The 14,483-nt window shown below is 36.1% G+C and overlaps 1 protein-coding gene across 1 annotated transcript; it reads left to right on the top strand.

Moving 5' to 3' along the window:
* The first annotated feature begins 9,782 nt into the window (after positions 1–9,782).
* On the top strand, positions 9,783–10,388 carry LOC149806346 (protein CFDP2-like). The gene has a single exon (XM_089951269.1). The coding sequence runs from the start codon at positions 9,783–9,785 to the stop codon at positions 10,386–10,388; it is 606 nt and encodes a 201-aa protein (XP_089807395.1).
* Positions 10,389–14,483: the final 4,095 nt, after the last annotated feature.

Consider the following 14,483-nt stretch of genomic DNA (forward strand, 5'->3'; position numbering starts at 1 on the left):
CTGTATGTAGGGACGGCAATCTTCATAAAATATATCCGTTATCTTAACAAAGATCTTTTCAACTTCATAAGTCAAAGATTATTGTTATGATTATTTTAGTTTTTATTATCAATTTATAATTTCGACAAAAGAACGGTGTACTAAGTCATTTAAATTATAGAAAACCTCATATTTTATGTGTATGCTCATATCTGTATCGATCTTCATTAAACTAGTTCTAACATAATTGAGACAGGCTGTACCCGAGTAAAGGGTCCACATTTTATTTATTTCGTTATGTTTCACCTTTCTCGGTTTCGGTCTTCTCTTTATAGTATTTATCTTAATCAGCTAATAATTAGGTTAATCCTTAAAAGTTAGAATGGGTAATATTTTGTTAGTTCCCGTTTTTGTGTTTGTTTGTCCATGTCTTTGCAAGCCTGTTCACTTCGCGTGGCGCCTTATGACATATCCCTGCGATGCAAATGCATCTTACTTCACCCACACGAAGGTACCCTGTATTCTCCCTAATTTAAGAAAGTTACTGTGTAGATTGTCATAAAAAATTATTATATAAGTATTCTTAATAGAATTTAGTTACCCTGTTAGTTATTTTATTGTGTTGGTTAGAAGAAGAAAATAAAATTATTTTAAAAAACCAGTATAGGTAATTGTGATTTTATAATTTAAGGTTTTATAGTTACAAAACTCAACATTGCTTAAAAGCGAACCATCCATGTTGAGTCCAGTCAGTATTGAAAATTATTATGTCATTTATTAAAAGATTTATGAGATGTTTTAGATTTTAGTTTGAAAACAGCAATGCCAGAGAGAGAGAATTTGTGACCTTTTTATATTTGGGAAATAATTAATAACTTTATTTTAACCATTATGAGAGAGATGAAACTGGGGCTGTAGCCTGTGCTTGACGGAACACACTCCTACGTGGGCGGTAAATCGAAGCCCCCTCCCCATATCACCCGGTATAATATGAGCTATTAAATGTAAATTTTAAAAGTGGGAATTTTTTTTTACAACTCCCATAAAGGGAATGCGAAATTTTTATAGTTGGGAAATAAAGCTTTTTTTACCATGTGGAGAGAGATGAAACTTGGCTCCAGCCCATGCATGATGGAACGCGCCCCTACATGGGCGACCGAAGCCCCCTCTCCATCTCCCCCCCACCCCCCAATATAGCATGAGCCATATAACTACTTTATTATTCTTATTACCTGACAACATGATAGCATCGTGTAAGTATTTGATGATTAGGCTTTGTAGTTTTAAAGACCTTATTTTTGCCCAGCTTAGCCAAGTTTGTGACTAGTTTACACACCCCTCCCCAAGTTATCCTGTTATGCTCTACATTTTACTTTTTTATGTCTTCTCTTATCCAGTCGTAAGTATTCATTGTGTCCAATTGCCATAAATCTATTATATCCCCATACTTTAGTAAAAATTTCTTTTATATATCTAAATCGTCTCGGAAATTCTAGTTTTTTTTTGTAAGGTTATTATTCCTATATATTTCCGGTCTGTTTCTCATAGTAAATCCAAACCAGTAAATATATAATGCCTCCCAAGCTGTTTTGGTTTCAGGTTGTACGTTTATCAATCTATTAATAATATGTTAGACTTTTAGTAGTAAAGGGCGTGGGATACCCAGTCCCCCTCTACGATTTTTCCTATATAAAGTGTCCTTGATAATGTATTGCGTTTTATAATTTAATTTATAATCTATTATGTCTTTATCAAGTTTATTCAGAATTTTATTTTCTATAGCAATTGATTTAATGGTGTAATTTATATTCGAAGATAGGTAAGATTTTTCTACTTGAGCACGCTCCATGATGCATAGTGGTGTTAAAGCCCAGATATTTGTATTGTCTTTAATCCTTTTGATTAAGTGTTTATAGTTCTCTAATTCATTATTTCGACCAAAGAAATCTTCCAGAGCCTTCACTTTATCTCTCAGGAGGTGCGAAGGAAAACCTGGGTGGTTTCCGCGCCAGTAACCTATTTTAATATTTCAGTTTTGTCATAATTTATTTTGGAACCAGATGCTTTACTGAAATTTTCAAATTCTTCTTGCAGATGAACATAAGATTTAGCTTCCCTTATAAAGTTGGTGCAATCATCAGCATGTTGGAGCGTTTAAAAGTCTCCTTTGGGGTTTGGAATTTGAATACCTTGTATTTATGAGTTGTTTCGGATTTTATGGCTTAGAATTTCAAATGCTATCACATACAATAGCATTGACAGCGGGCATCCTTGCCTTACTGATCTTTGGATATCAAATTCGTTCGTGCATTTCAATTAACCTGAACACATGAAGTTATTCCAGTGTAAAGGATTTCGGTCCACGTGCGGAAATCTTTTCAGAAAACAAATTTTTTCAAGTACTTTCTGTATATAGTTATGTTCTAATTGGCCAAAAGCTTTTTCTTGGTTGAAACTACCTTGGCACATTTCGATCCTATTTCGTTTATATAATCAATTATTGTTTTTATATTTACAATGTTACTTTGTATATCCTTCCCTTTTCCCCCGCAAGTTTGATTTACATTAATTATTTTTCCTAATCCCGCCCGTACTCTTTTAGTTAAAATTCTACTTAAAATTGTGTAGTCCGTTTTTAAAAGCGAAATTAGTCTCCAGTTTTTAATATCTTCTCTATCACCCTTCCCCTTAAAAATAATTATTATGATTCCTTGCGCATTGATTCTGACATATGTTTCCTTTTGCTTAAAAGTATATTATTGAACAAAGCATTTAGGATCGGCGTTAGCTCACCGTGGAATTTTTGATAGAATTCTGCGGTGAGTTCATCCTTCCCTGGTGATTTCTTCTCTGTAAGTGCAGCAATATTCTTTGATATTTCTTCGTCGGAGATGACATCATCAGACATGTTTTTGAGTTCATTCCACTTCATTTAGTTAGTTGTCAGTTGGGTCAGGATCAATATGTTGTGTAGTATATAGATACTTATAATATGAATAGATACTATTTAGGATATCGGATTTTTCCATGTACGTAACATTACCAACTCTAATTTTATCTAAAATCCCCCCCCCCCCTTAATTCTTCCCGTGTGTATAAACTTTGGGCTTTTTTTATATCTATTTCAGTAATTGTTTAAGCCGTGACTATTTTCCCTTGAGATTCTTCTTCTTCGATTTGTTTTCAATTATTTTTCGATCTTTTTCATTTTTTGTTATACCTAGGGTTGTTTTTAGTTGGTTGTTGTCTTTCTTTAAGTTTTCTGCTCTTGTATTAGAAAACTGGATTGCTTTCCTTTTTATTGTGACTTTTAAAATATCCCATTTTTTATTTTGTCTACAGTTTCATCGTTTTTAAAAAGCTTCAATTATATGATTTTATTATATTCACAAATTCTATCGTTCAAAATTTTATTGTTTAATTTCAATTGTCCTGGATCCCACTTGCACCTATTTCTAATTTTCTAATTTTTAATTCAACATAAACCATTTTGTGATCAGACAATTTAAAATCGGTTATTGCAACATCTTTATATATCAGTATATTAAAATTAGTAACATAAAATCGATCTAACCTGCTTGCCTGTCTTTGTTTGTACTCATTTGTGTATTCTCGTCGGACTAAATTTAGTTTCCAATATATATCAAATAACTTGTGTTTGTCGATTAAATTTAACATTTCAGATTTAAAATGTTAATCATATTTTCTGTTAAGTCAGTTGTTCTATTTATTTCATCACCTACTCGGTTAAAATCTCTCTCCCCCCCCCCCCGATCAGATTTTCCATTGAAAAATTTAACAAATAGGTAAACAAGTTTTCTATAAAGACTTGACTTTTACTTCTGTTAGCTGGAAAATATACATTTATTATATGCCAATGGTATATTTTAATATGTAATAAACGTCCCTTAAAAATTCTACTGCATGTTTTTGTTCCCGAGTTAAACCCTGTTTATTGTTTTATTATTGTAGCCACCACCCCTCTGGTATCTTCATTAATGTAGTCATTACAGATAACTACTGAGCTTAATTTGTCTTCTAAGAGGTATTTTAATTCCGGTGTAATCCCATTATGAGTTTCTTGTAGCAAAATCATATCAAAGTTCATTTCTTTGGGTAATTTTCTACCTTTTGTTTATCTGCCCCATTGCTATTGATGGTCACAATTCGGAAGTTTATTCCCTCCATTTTTGGAGACACTTTACTAGGTGCCGCATCACTTAATTTTCTTTCCTATTTAAAATTGTGTTAAAATATATATAGGTTATCTAAGGTCAAGTTATTCTTGTATTTTTGAAACGCTCTGGTCTATTTCCAGAGCCTCTTTTGATTTTTAGATTTCCTCCTCTGTTATTTCTTCAATATCTGAGTTAGAATCATAATCTGTTTCTTTCGTTCGTGTTTTTCAGTTATGAGTCCGTGTCATCGTCCGTTTCCATTTCCAAATCGCTTTCTGCTTCCAATTCGTTATTCTTTTCCGTATCATTCGTTTTTGCTTTTTTTTTGGGGGGGGGGTTCTAGTCATGATCTTAGGCCTAACTGGCGGGATGATAGTTTGTTGGGTTTTGTTGATGACAAATCCATCCCCACCCACGTCCTCGTCTAGGCAGGGGCTCTGGGATGAAATTGTAAGTTTTCTTTTCTTTGGGGCCGGTGTCGATGTGAGGGGTTTCAGCCCTATTAGATCGATTGGCCCATCTTCTGTTTGATGTTCTGATTCTTGAGTTTCCTCATCCTCCTCTACATGGAGGAGGTAGCAGGAGTTTGTTTTTAAAATGTCCCCTTCCTTTTCAAAGAACACATACTTGCAAGTTTTTCGGGGGGGGGGGATAAAATCCTCCTATTCGAGGTCTTTTAACCCCAGAGCTCCCGTTGTGTCACTTTGTACTTAGACGCTGTTTGCGTCTGTAATATCAAACTTTGATGGTGTCGTTATTTGGTAGGTTCTGCAGCTGAAGCATATGTTCCTGGCACATAAGGTTCCTTATAATCCCTTGGTGCATGACCTGTTTTTTTACACATAGGACATGCCCTTTCTAGCTCACATCCTCTGTGCCAGGACTTCAGTAGAAAACCTAGCACGTAGAAGAAAGTGGGCATCTTTACCGAATCTTCTTTGGATATTGTGAGTATTCTCACGCCTTTGTTGACGGTTTGATAACCCCATACCACAGTCATTTTTTTCGGCTCTAACTGGTACTTTGTGTTGTACTTTCTTTACTAGTATTTCATTATCAACCTCTAGAGGGAGCCCCAAAATAAATATTTCTATGGTTGTAGGCTCAACCTGTCTTAGTATTGATGGTGCGTCTGATACAGTAGCTTTTAGTCCTTTGACTTCTAGCTCATCGAAACCTAACACGGGAGAACCAGAGTCCTTTGGGTAAATCACAAACTTGTTCTTCCCACCATTTTGTATCCATTCTATCTTGTCTATTGTTATTCCCTTCATTTTTAGGGCAGTTAGTATGTCTGACTGTCGGGGGCAGTCATTCACTGTCCCGAAGTACAAAAGTTGACAACCTTTAGGGTTGTCAAATATTCTCCTCCCATCCCTTTCTCTAGCCTTACTGCAAAATATTTTTCTAATTTTGCCTCTTTGTACATAACTTGTTTTGGTATGTTATCCATTCTACTTGACGTGAGGGTAATCCTATAATCTGATTTGGTACGAGTAAGACTCACTGATAAGTTGAAGTGAACTTCACTCAGTGAGTGTCACAACACTAAACACCAGATACAGATACAAAGATTAAGTTTGAAAATTTGTTGAAATGGCAAGAATCAATAGGTCAGGTGCAGATCTCTGCACTAACCAATCTTCAAAAATGACAAATTAACTAAATGAAGAAAAGAAAAATGAAAATTGTAAACAAAACTTTCAAAAGTGAATAATATGAAAATTTTTTGAAATGGCAAAATCAGAGGGTCAGTTGCAGATTAAATATTCTGCAACTAACCAAATCTACATAAATTGCAAAATTGCAAAATGAAAGATGAAACAGGAAGAATGATGAAAACGAAAAATTAATATGTAAGCAAAAAGGCAACAAATAAAGCTATGGAAAGCATATACCTCAACCCTTCGTTATCGCTTTTTTGGCACCTTTGCTCGCACTTGCTTGCATAAGCGGCATTGTACTGTACTGTACAACCCGATTTGCGTGCATTCGGGTCACTGACCTGTCCACGCGGGTAAGTTCAATTTCACAACCCAAAAGACATGGTCAAGGTTCGCGTGATATCTTCATTTTATCGGCGCTTGTTTCAAATAAGCTCTTTCTATCTCGGTTTTTTGTCTCGGTTAACTGTGAACGCTTGATTTCACATTTTCTATAGTGTGTTTACTCTGCTATATGAAAGCCAATTAGTCCGTGAGCAAACAAACAACGAAGACCGGCAATTTTAAGGTATGGACCAACATCAAGTCAAGTCGTGAAGGCTAATTTATAAATAAAATTTACTGTGAAATACTACTTTTAGGTAGCAAAGACGGTTTTATCATATGTAAGTCTGTTGTCTCGGCAAGTGATGGGTATACAATATCTCTTAGGAAATTCATGTACAATGTTTACGCAGTTCCCTCCATAATTCCAAAGTCTATATTCACTCTAGTGTACGCCAATAAATTCATTATCTTATTTACTCTTTAAAAGCTAACTATTTAATTGTCCTGGATGGAAAGATTTTACAAATATAGAAGTAGCAGCTCTTTTCCTCTCGAAGATCTTTTCTGTGGTAGATCAATTTTGATTATCTCCTTCAGGTTCTTTTTTTAATGTCTCAGTAACATACAATTGATACTTATCTCTGCCATACATAATTCCATAAACTTCATTATGCTAAAGACAACTAATTGTCATATCTATCCTAATTCGATTTCTATTTCGACACATACATCTGTTTTCAAAAATCTTTCACATATTTTCTAATTTGTGGCACATCCATTTAAAATTACATTGTTTGATTTTGTGGTATATATAAAAGTAACGATTCTTTTGTCATTATATGTAATTGCATCTGATAGCGATATGGGGTCCAAAATGGCATGGAGGGGTTAATGGTATTTAACATTAATGTCTCTATCTTAGAATGATGGCAACATGGGTTTAAATTGGCACTTAGTGTCGACGGGAATTTAACAATGCTATCACTGTTTTAAAATGATGGTAACATAAGGCTAAACTGACATTTGGGGTCAAAGGGAATTTAACATTCATCCATAGGAAATATATTATGAATGTAAGTCCAAACAAAATGGAATTGATGGGCAGCTAAAACATTTATGATTACCTAGATTTCTTCAGTATATCATAGTACCAAAATTGAGGCTTTCCCTACAAAAGTTCTTTTTAGATTATAACAGCTCAAAAACAAACAAATGATCAGTCACCATAATTTATTTTCTTGCTTCCAGGCTTATATATTTATGTGACTTTCACACAGATTTTAGTGATCACAATGATAAAAAATGAAATCAGGTTAAGAGGTAGATTTTCGTGTCGCCACTGTCGATTCTCACAAAAGTATGCTTTTATCAGATGATCGAATTATCAGTTGACCCTTAACAAATATGCATCAGGTCGTCATAGAGAATGAATGCGACGTGAAGATCACAACACGGTGCCAAGAGGATATCGTCATTCAATATAATTAGGAGAGAGCTCCAAGACCGAAAGTGCATTGTTTCCAAAAACGTCCAACGAAAATGATGAATTGCATACAGAATTAGTGTGATGTATCCACTGACTCCAAGCTGAGTGTAATTGAGTGTAATTCTACGCGATGCTACCAGAGTGATGCTGTGCCCTGAAACAAGAGCGATGCAGTAAAACCCTGTGCTTCACTATCAGGAAAATGCTGATTGAGTGCCTATCTATGGATGTCATCCATACACAAGCAAACAACCCTAAATACCACGAATCACAAATCAGCTAATAATGCACGTTTCACGTTCCTTTGTCTGGCTATTGCGATTTTGTCAGTCGATGTCAGACATCTAAAGGGAAGTGACCCATAGATTTGGATTTTCCCACTCCCATCATTTGAGAGAGACAGAGGTATTCGTCTACTTGGGACGAGAAAACCAGGTACAGTATTTCAACTGTGGTGGAAGAGTTAGAAGTGGCAGTATAGAAATTTGACTTTCCTTAAACACACCAGATGGTCTCTGTGCTGTCACTACATTCCATTGGTGGGTCATGATTATTATTCTCTTTTATACTTTAAAAGAGATGATACGTTATTTACATCCCGAGCTGTGAAAACGTGTGTACAGAGACTTTGTATACATTTAATTGATACTTATGAAACAGATGCATCAGCGACGAAATAAACATTTTAGCGATTGGCATTTGATTGATATAAGAAGTCTGATTATTTTATACGTGTTCAGTTGATCAGACACTGAGAGGAAGTCAAGGCAATGTTTCAGAACCTTTAGGATTACCAAAAATTTTAAAATATTTTAAAAGACGTTTTTGCGCCAACACATGACTCCTTCACTTTGTGTCGTGTGTGAGGTAATCACTGATGTTTTGTGGATGTGGTTAACCAGCTTTCTCCGTTTAGCCAAGGTTTGACTATTTTCTCAAAAGCACAGCTTATAAGAACCCATTGTTAATCTGTTATCACACATTGTGTTGTAAGACTAGCCATAATACGACCTATATAATCAGTGTTGCACCAGATTCTATTGGGGAAGTATATGACACCATTTAAGACTCAGTAGAGAGAATTGCCAAGTACATTTAAAATATGTGATTCCGTAAAGCGATATGATTCACTTAATGACTGACTTTCATCTATTTTTCAGTAGCAAATTTATCAGCAGAGCATGCAAGGTCATATAAGGCATTTTATGTGTGCACGAAAATCTCATTATATGTGACTCATGAAAGAAAGTAAACACGAACATTATTTTGAAATGTGTATAAATCTCTGTGGTACCATGTAAATATAATATTAAACATGTAAAACATTACTTACGTTCTTTGTGATTGTCTCAGAATTGTTTAAACTACCTTAGTGTCATGACTGCATCCTCTGTTCTCAACGTTATTGACGATAGATAACGTAGCCAAAGTTTAGAGGAGCTGTATCATCGCCATCCCTTTAACGTCGTAATTGCTGGACCAAGTAGTTCAGATATAATATAATATATCCGATATGTGATCGAACAAACACGAAATTTTTAAGATTCTTCCACACCACATTGCGTGGCGTTTTAAATATTGCAGTCCGCTTACACGTTAGTCAAAGCAAATCAAGGAAAATTGACTCCGTAGAAGTCATTCCTTGCCAAGAGGAAGGGTCGTGTCTGACTCTAGTCTTACTCATCTTGTCATCTTTGATATCAAGTTCAGAAAAGTCAAAAAAGAAATTAAATTTTGATTTACATAACAAAGAGCATCATCTTAATGTAAGTATTATTTATATTATTCAAAATTTATACTGCAGCTAGAACACCCACATACTCACGAAAACCTCTATATGAGACAGACTCCCCCTCCTCTTCTTCTACTCCTCCTGTCTTTAAAGTTAATGTTAGACAAACCTGATTTAGGACCACGATTTCGTCATTTGATGAAACAAATGGAAATCCACCTCTACCTTTACTTCTTCGTCGGCATCGTTTTCTGTTACTCAAGCAGCTGCTCCTGCAGCTAAAAAGGTGTCATCGTTAAGAAAAAAGTGAAACAGAGAACAACGTTTACTGGAATTGTCCAAGCTAGAAGTACTATGATTTAGTCCGTTGACAACTCTTCGTTATCTAGTGGTGTATAAAGTCAGGAGTCGGTTTCATGGTCAAGGACTCAATCGCCACCAAGTTAACAAATCTTCCCACTGGTCACATCGACCGCATTGTGTCCATGCGTTTCCCGTTAGGTAACCAACAACACGCCACACTCTTCAGTGTATATTCTCCAACACTTCAGGCAGATCCTTCTGAAAAGAATAAATTCTACGCTGATCTGTGTAGATTTCTCAAGAGCGCCCCAGAGAGAGACAAAATAATCATTCTCGGCGATTTCAATGCCAGAGTGAGCCAAGACTCAGAAGCCTGGAAAGCCGTTCTTGGGAAACATGGCGTGGGTGGCTGCAATGAGAATGGGCGCCTGCTTCTTGAATTACAGCTCACCATCACAAGCACCGTATTCCAGCAGAAAGACAGCCTGAAAACGACCTGGATGCATCCTAGATCAAAACACTGGCACGTAATCTATTACATCATAGTACACCAGAGGGACTTAAAAGATATCACTGACACCAGAGTGATGCCCAGTGAAGAGTGCCATACAGATCATCATTTTGTCCGATGCAAGCTCGACTTCCACTCAAGTCCAGGCCCAGACAACGAGGAGGTACCCCGAAAATGGAAGCTCCAGATCAAAACCCCTGTTGTCTGAAGACGTCAAGGCAGATTTTCAAGAGAGCCTGCAGTCTAGACTTAAACAACCCAACTTTCCGTCAGATCTACCTCCGAAAGGGATGTGGAATCATATCAAGGCTGCTATTCTGCAAACCCCAGAAGAAATCCTTGGATTCACCACTACCAAAACAAAGACTGATTTGAATAGAACAACCAAGAAATCAAAGAACTGTTTGCCGAAAAATAGATCAGAGTACCAAGCCCACTTCGCTCAACCATCCTGTTTACAGAAGAAAGCAGCCTTCCGCCTTATCTGCAGCTCCCTCCAGTGCAGTCTCCGAGACATACAAAATGAAAGGTGGAATAAGCTTGCAAAAAGTGCCCAGGTGTACGCTGACACTGGTGACTACAAGGGGTTCTATGAAGCGTTGAAAGCAGTGTATGGTCCTTTCTTTTCAAATACAGAGCCCCCTACGGAGTACAGATGGCTAAGAGCTACTCACTGACAGGGAATCTATCCTGAACCGCTGGTCAGAGCACTTCCACATCCTCTTCATCACTAGCCGTACAGTCCAGGAGGCAGCTATTTATCGCATCCCACAGCCGCCAAAAAAGATGGAACTCGAAGAGGCACCCACACTGCAGGAGACTGTAAAACCCATGGAACAGCTGAAGACTGGAAACTCTGCAGGGAAAATGGTATCCAACCAAAGATATGGAAGAGAGGAGACCCAATATTGCACACCATGGTCATCCAAATACATGAAGACCAGCTTGGTCAAGTAACGAACAATAACGATCTGTCACAGACCTTACTCATTGTAAATGGCGTGAAACAAGGCTGAGTTTTAGCCCCAATACTGTTATCAATCTTCTTCACCATGATGCTCCAAAAAGCAACAAAAGACCTTGATAATTATGATGGCATCTATATATGATTTTATACTGATGGCAACCTTTTCAACTTAAGGCTACTTCAAGCCCACACCAAGACGTCGGAAAAAGCGATTAGGGAACTTCTCTTTTCAGAAGACGACGCCCTTGTTGCTCACACGGAAGCCGCCTTACAACGCGTAACATCCTGCTTTGCAGACGCTTGCCAGCTCTTTGGTCTTGAGGTAAGTCTAAGAAAACGGAGGTACCGGCCATCAAACATCTTCATTGACCAGACAGAGAAGAACGTGGCCCAACAGTTCACCTGCCTGGGCTGTGTGATATCCCCTGATGCCAAGATCGACAAAGAAATAGACAACAGACTGGCCAAGGCAAACAGTGCCTTCGGCAGACTCTGTAAACGAGTGTGGTAGAACGCCAGTCTCAAGAGAGATACAAAAACAAATTCAAAATGCACTTTCAAGCACTTTTTCTATAATCCCAACCACTTCTTCTGTCAGGTTAATTTATCTCTTTCAGTACTTTAATTTTTCTAAATTCATTATATTTGGATAAGAATTCTTATATATTCAACTGAGTCTTTTGATAATTAGCATTTATATTCTTTGTATATATAATAACACTAACTTCATTGTTTTGTTTCCATTAAAAGAACTTCTGCGTGTGATATAATTTGATATGCTATTATCTTCATACTTGTTTACATATTTAGAAGAGAAAGCGGACCTCAAACATCGTTGCTTTCGTGCATATCATTAGCATCGTGTTGCTTGTTGGCAATGGCATTCTACACATTGCAAAATAATACAGCTTTAAGCTAAACCAAAGGCAAAAGCTGAAAGACATATGTACTGAAAATGAGAATTTTTATAAACAGCGATATACAGCTACCTCGATCGATAAATCTGATCACCACTGAAACTAGTGACAGTGAAAGTGAAAGTCTAATATTGAACGGTCTTTTCGTTAAAATGGATAAGATGCAGTAACCTAATTCGAGATTTGATATTTTTCAAGTAATGCTGCCTATTTGTAGAATGAAAAATGCTCTTTTAAATTAAGGTATAATGTAGGTTCAGTTAAACAGAAATGTATAAATAATCTTTTCACTTATCACTTTCGACATACTTGATATGTATGTATGCATGTTTGATATAAATTTAAGAAAATAAATAAACAGATACGGCGTGTGTGTGTGTCTGTGTGTGTGTGTTCAATTTATGCTGGAACCCTGCGTATTAATATTTTAGTTCACTCTCCAAGCATTGGATTATGTACACAAGAGTTTGCATTATGTCATGTAGGACAGATCTTATTAAATGATACATCAATCGAGAGTAGGTATGTAGATGACATAGAGACATAATAGACAACAGGCTAAAATTTTAGATAATATACAAGAGTGAAAAATCGCCAATAATCAAAGGTAACTATGGTTGGCGTATTATCTCGCTGATTTAAAGTGAGGCTTATCGTGATTGCCCCTAATTGTTATTAATATGTGTGTGTGTATTATCATTCATGATTATATATGCAAGGGTTGTTTAGTTAATAGTAATTTAAACACACAATTTCGTATCAGGTGTACGTTCGCATCTAAGATGAGTCATAAACCATATGAGTTGATCCCTGCATAAGTTTCAAGGTTGAAGTGTATTGTAATTCAAGTAGACATCACGTGATGTGAATTGAGGTTGTGTGCTTTCTAAAAAGGATAGACTGACCTAATTCTTGAGCAAGCATAAGCCACGAGATGCAATGTAAATGAGTATTTAAAGTATCTTTATGTTTTATTAATTACGACTTAGCATTCTATACTAGAGACTTATTACGTTCAATTAAGCATCCCTGGTAGTACAGTCAGTCTTGAAAGAGTTATATTAAGAACGTATATTCCTTTTTTTTAATTTAATCATTTAGTAGAATTACAGTGCTCTAAAATTTAGTAATTGACTATTTGGACACATAATAGCTGTCCTGGATTACTGTGAAGACATTTATCGAGTACTTGGATTTGTCATAGATGTGCGGTATTACTGTAAATTAACTTAAAGACATTTTGGGATTATGTCATACTTATTTCTACTGTAATGTTAGCACACCAGTACATTATAGACTATCATTCGGAATACCTTTGGAACTCAATCGGATTACACGAAACGTTTGGAATTGATACAACATTTATTAGTTAGAATTTCATTCTTCATACTATAAGTTATTTTTAATTTGTTCACTTTGTATTTTAGGGGGATAAATTATATATTCAATTGTACAAAACCTGATGATTTTGCTCATTCTTTTTGCTCATTTTAAGACCACAGAGTCGTAACAGTATATGTGCACCAAAGACAATGGAGGACTATTATTGACGAATAGCTTCCGTAGCATTGTTAATGGGTATCAATGGTTCAAGTCTGAGTAAAATAAAACATAAATCAATCAAATTGTCCGAGAATAAATATATTGAAAAGGCTGGACATAATGCTGTTGATTCCATGCCCGAGGACAACAACCTCAGCCAGTTGATCCTATCCCCGAGGACAACACCCTCAGCCAGTTGATCCTATCCCCGAGGACAACAACCTCAGCCAGTGTGAATTGCATCACCCACATAATCGCCCAAGCCATTTCGATTTTACAGACTTAAATTACCTGTAATGGATATGCAAGGTTGATAATAACATTAAACAATCACTGTAAATTATTTCCTTAATATATATTTCACCAGCTGTAAAGAAAGAATATAAATTAACTGATGTGGAATAATGAAGGGATGCAGAAATAATTCTTTTCGAAAGGAAAAGTCATTGCCTTAAAAAACACGAGGAATAAATAAATAATTGTCTTTAAGAATGGCAACATTTTGAAATGTATATCCAGATTTAATACAATCTCGCTAGGAAAGATTTAAAAAAATTATATGCGATAATTTATTTCCTGGCCCGGGAATTGTGTGTGCCTTTGGTATATAGAGAAACAGAAAGTAGAAAAAGGAAAAATGATATATTGGCCCAGTGATGATCATTTAAAGTTTATTGCACTCAAATATTTGAGAGAGATGTGTAATGTCTCAGCGATTGGTCTGCACCCTACTACTTTTAGCTAGTGACTTCACACCTGTAGCCCCGTCCTTGAAACAGAGACGATGATCTATTCAATTGATTCCGGCGAGTAAAAGCCACTGTTTGAGTCTTTCGTTTATGTGGACTACGTGTTGGACCCCTTTTGTTTCGACACT

This window comes from Sinohyriopsis cumingii, chromosome 1 (genome assembly GCF_028554795.1).
Source record: "Sinohyriopsis cumingii isolate HCF-2022 chromosome 1, ASM2855479v2, whole genome shotgun sequence".
Classification (NCBI taxonomy): Eukaryota; Metazoa; Mollusca; class Bivalvia; order Unionida; family Unionidae; genus Sinohyriopsis; species Sinohyriopsis cumingii.

Coding starts and splice junctions, on each gene's coding strand:
- LOC149806346 (XM_089951269.1), top strand. CDS start 9,783: ATGGTCAAGGACTCAATCGCCACCAAGTTAACAAATCTTCCCACTGGT.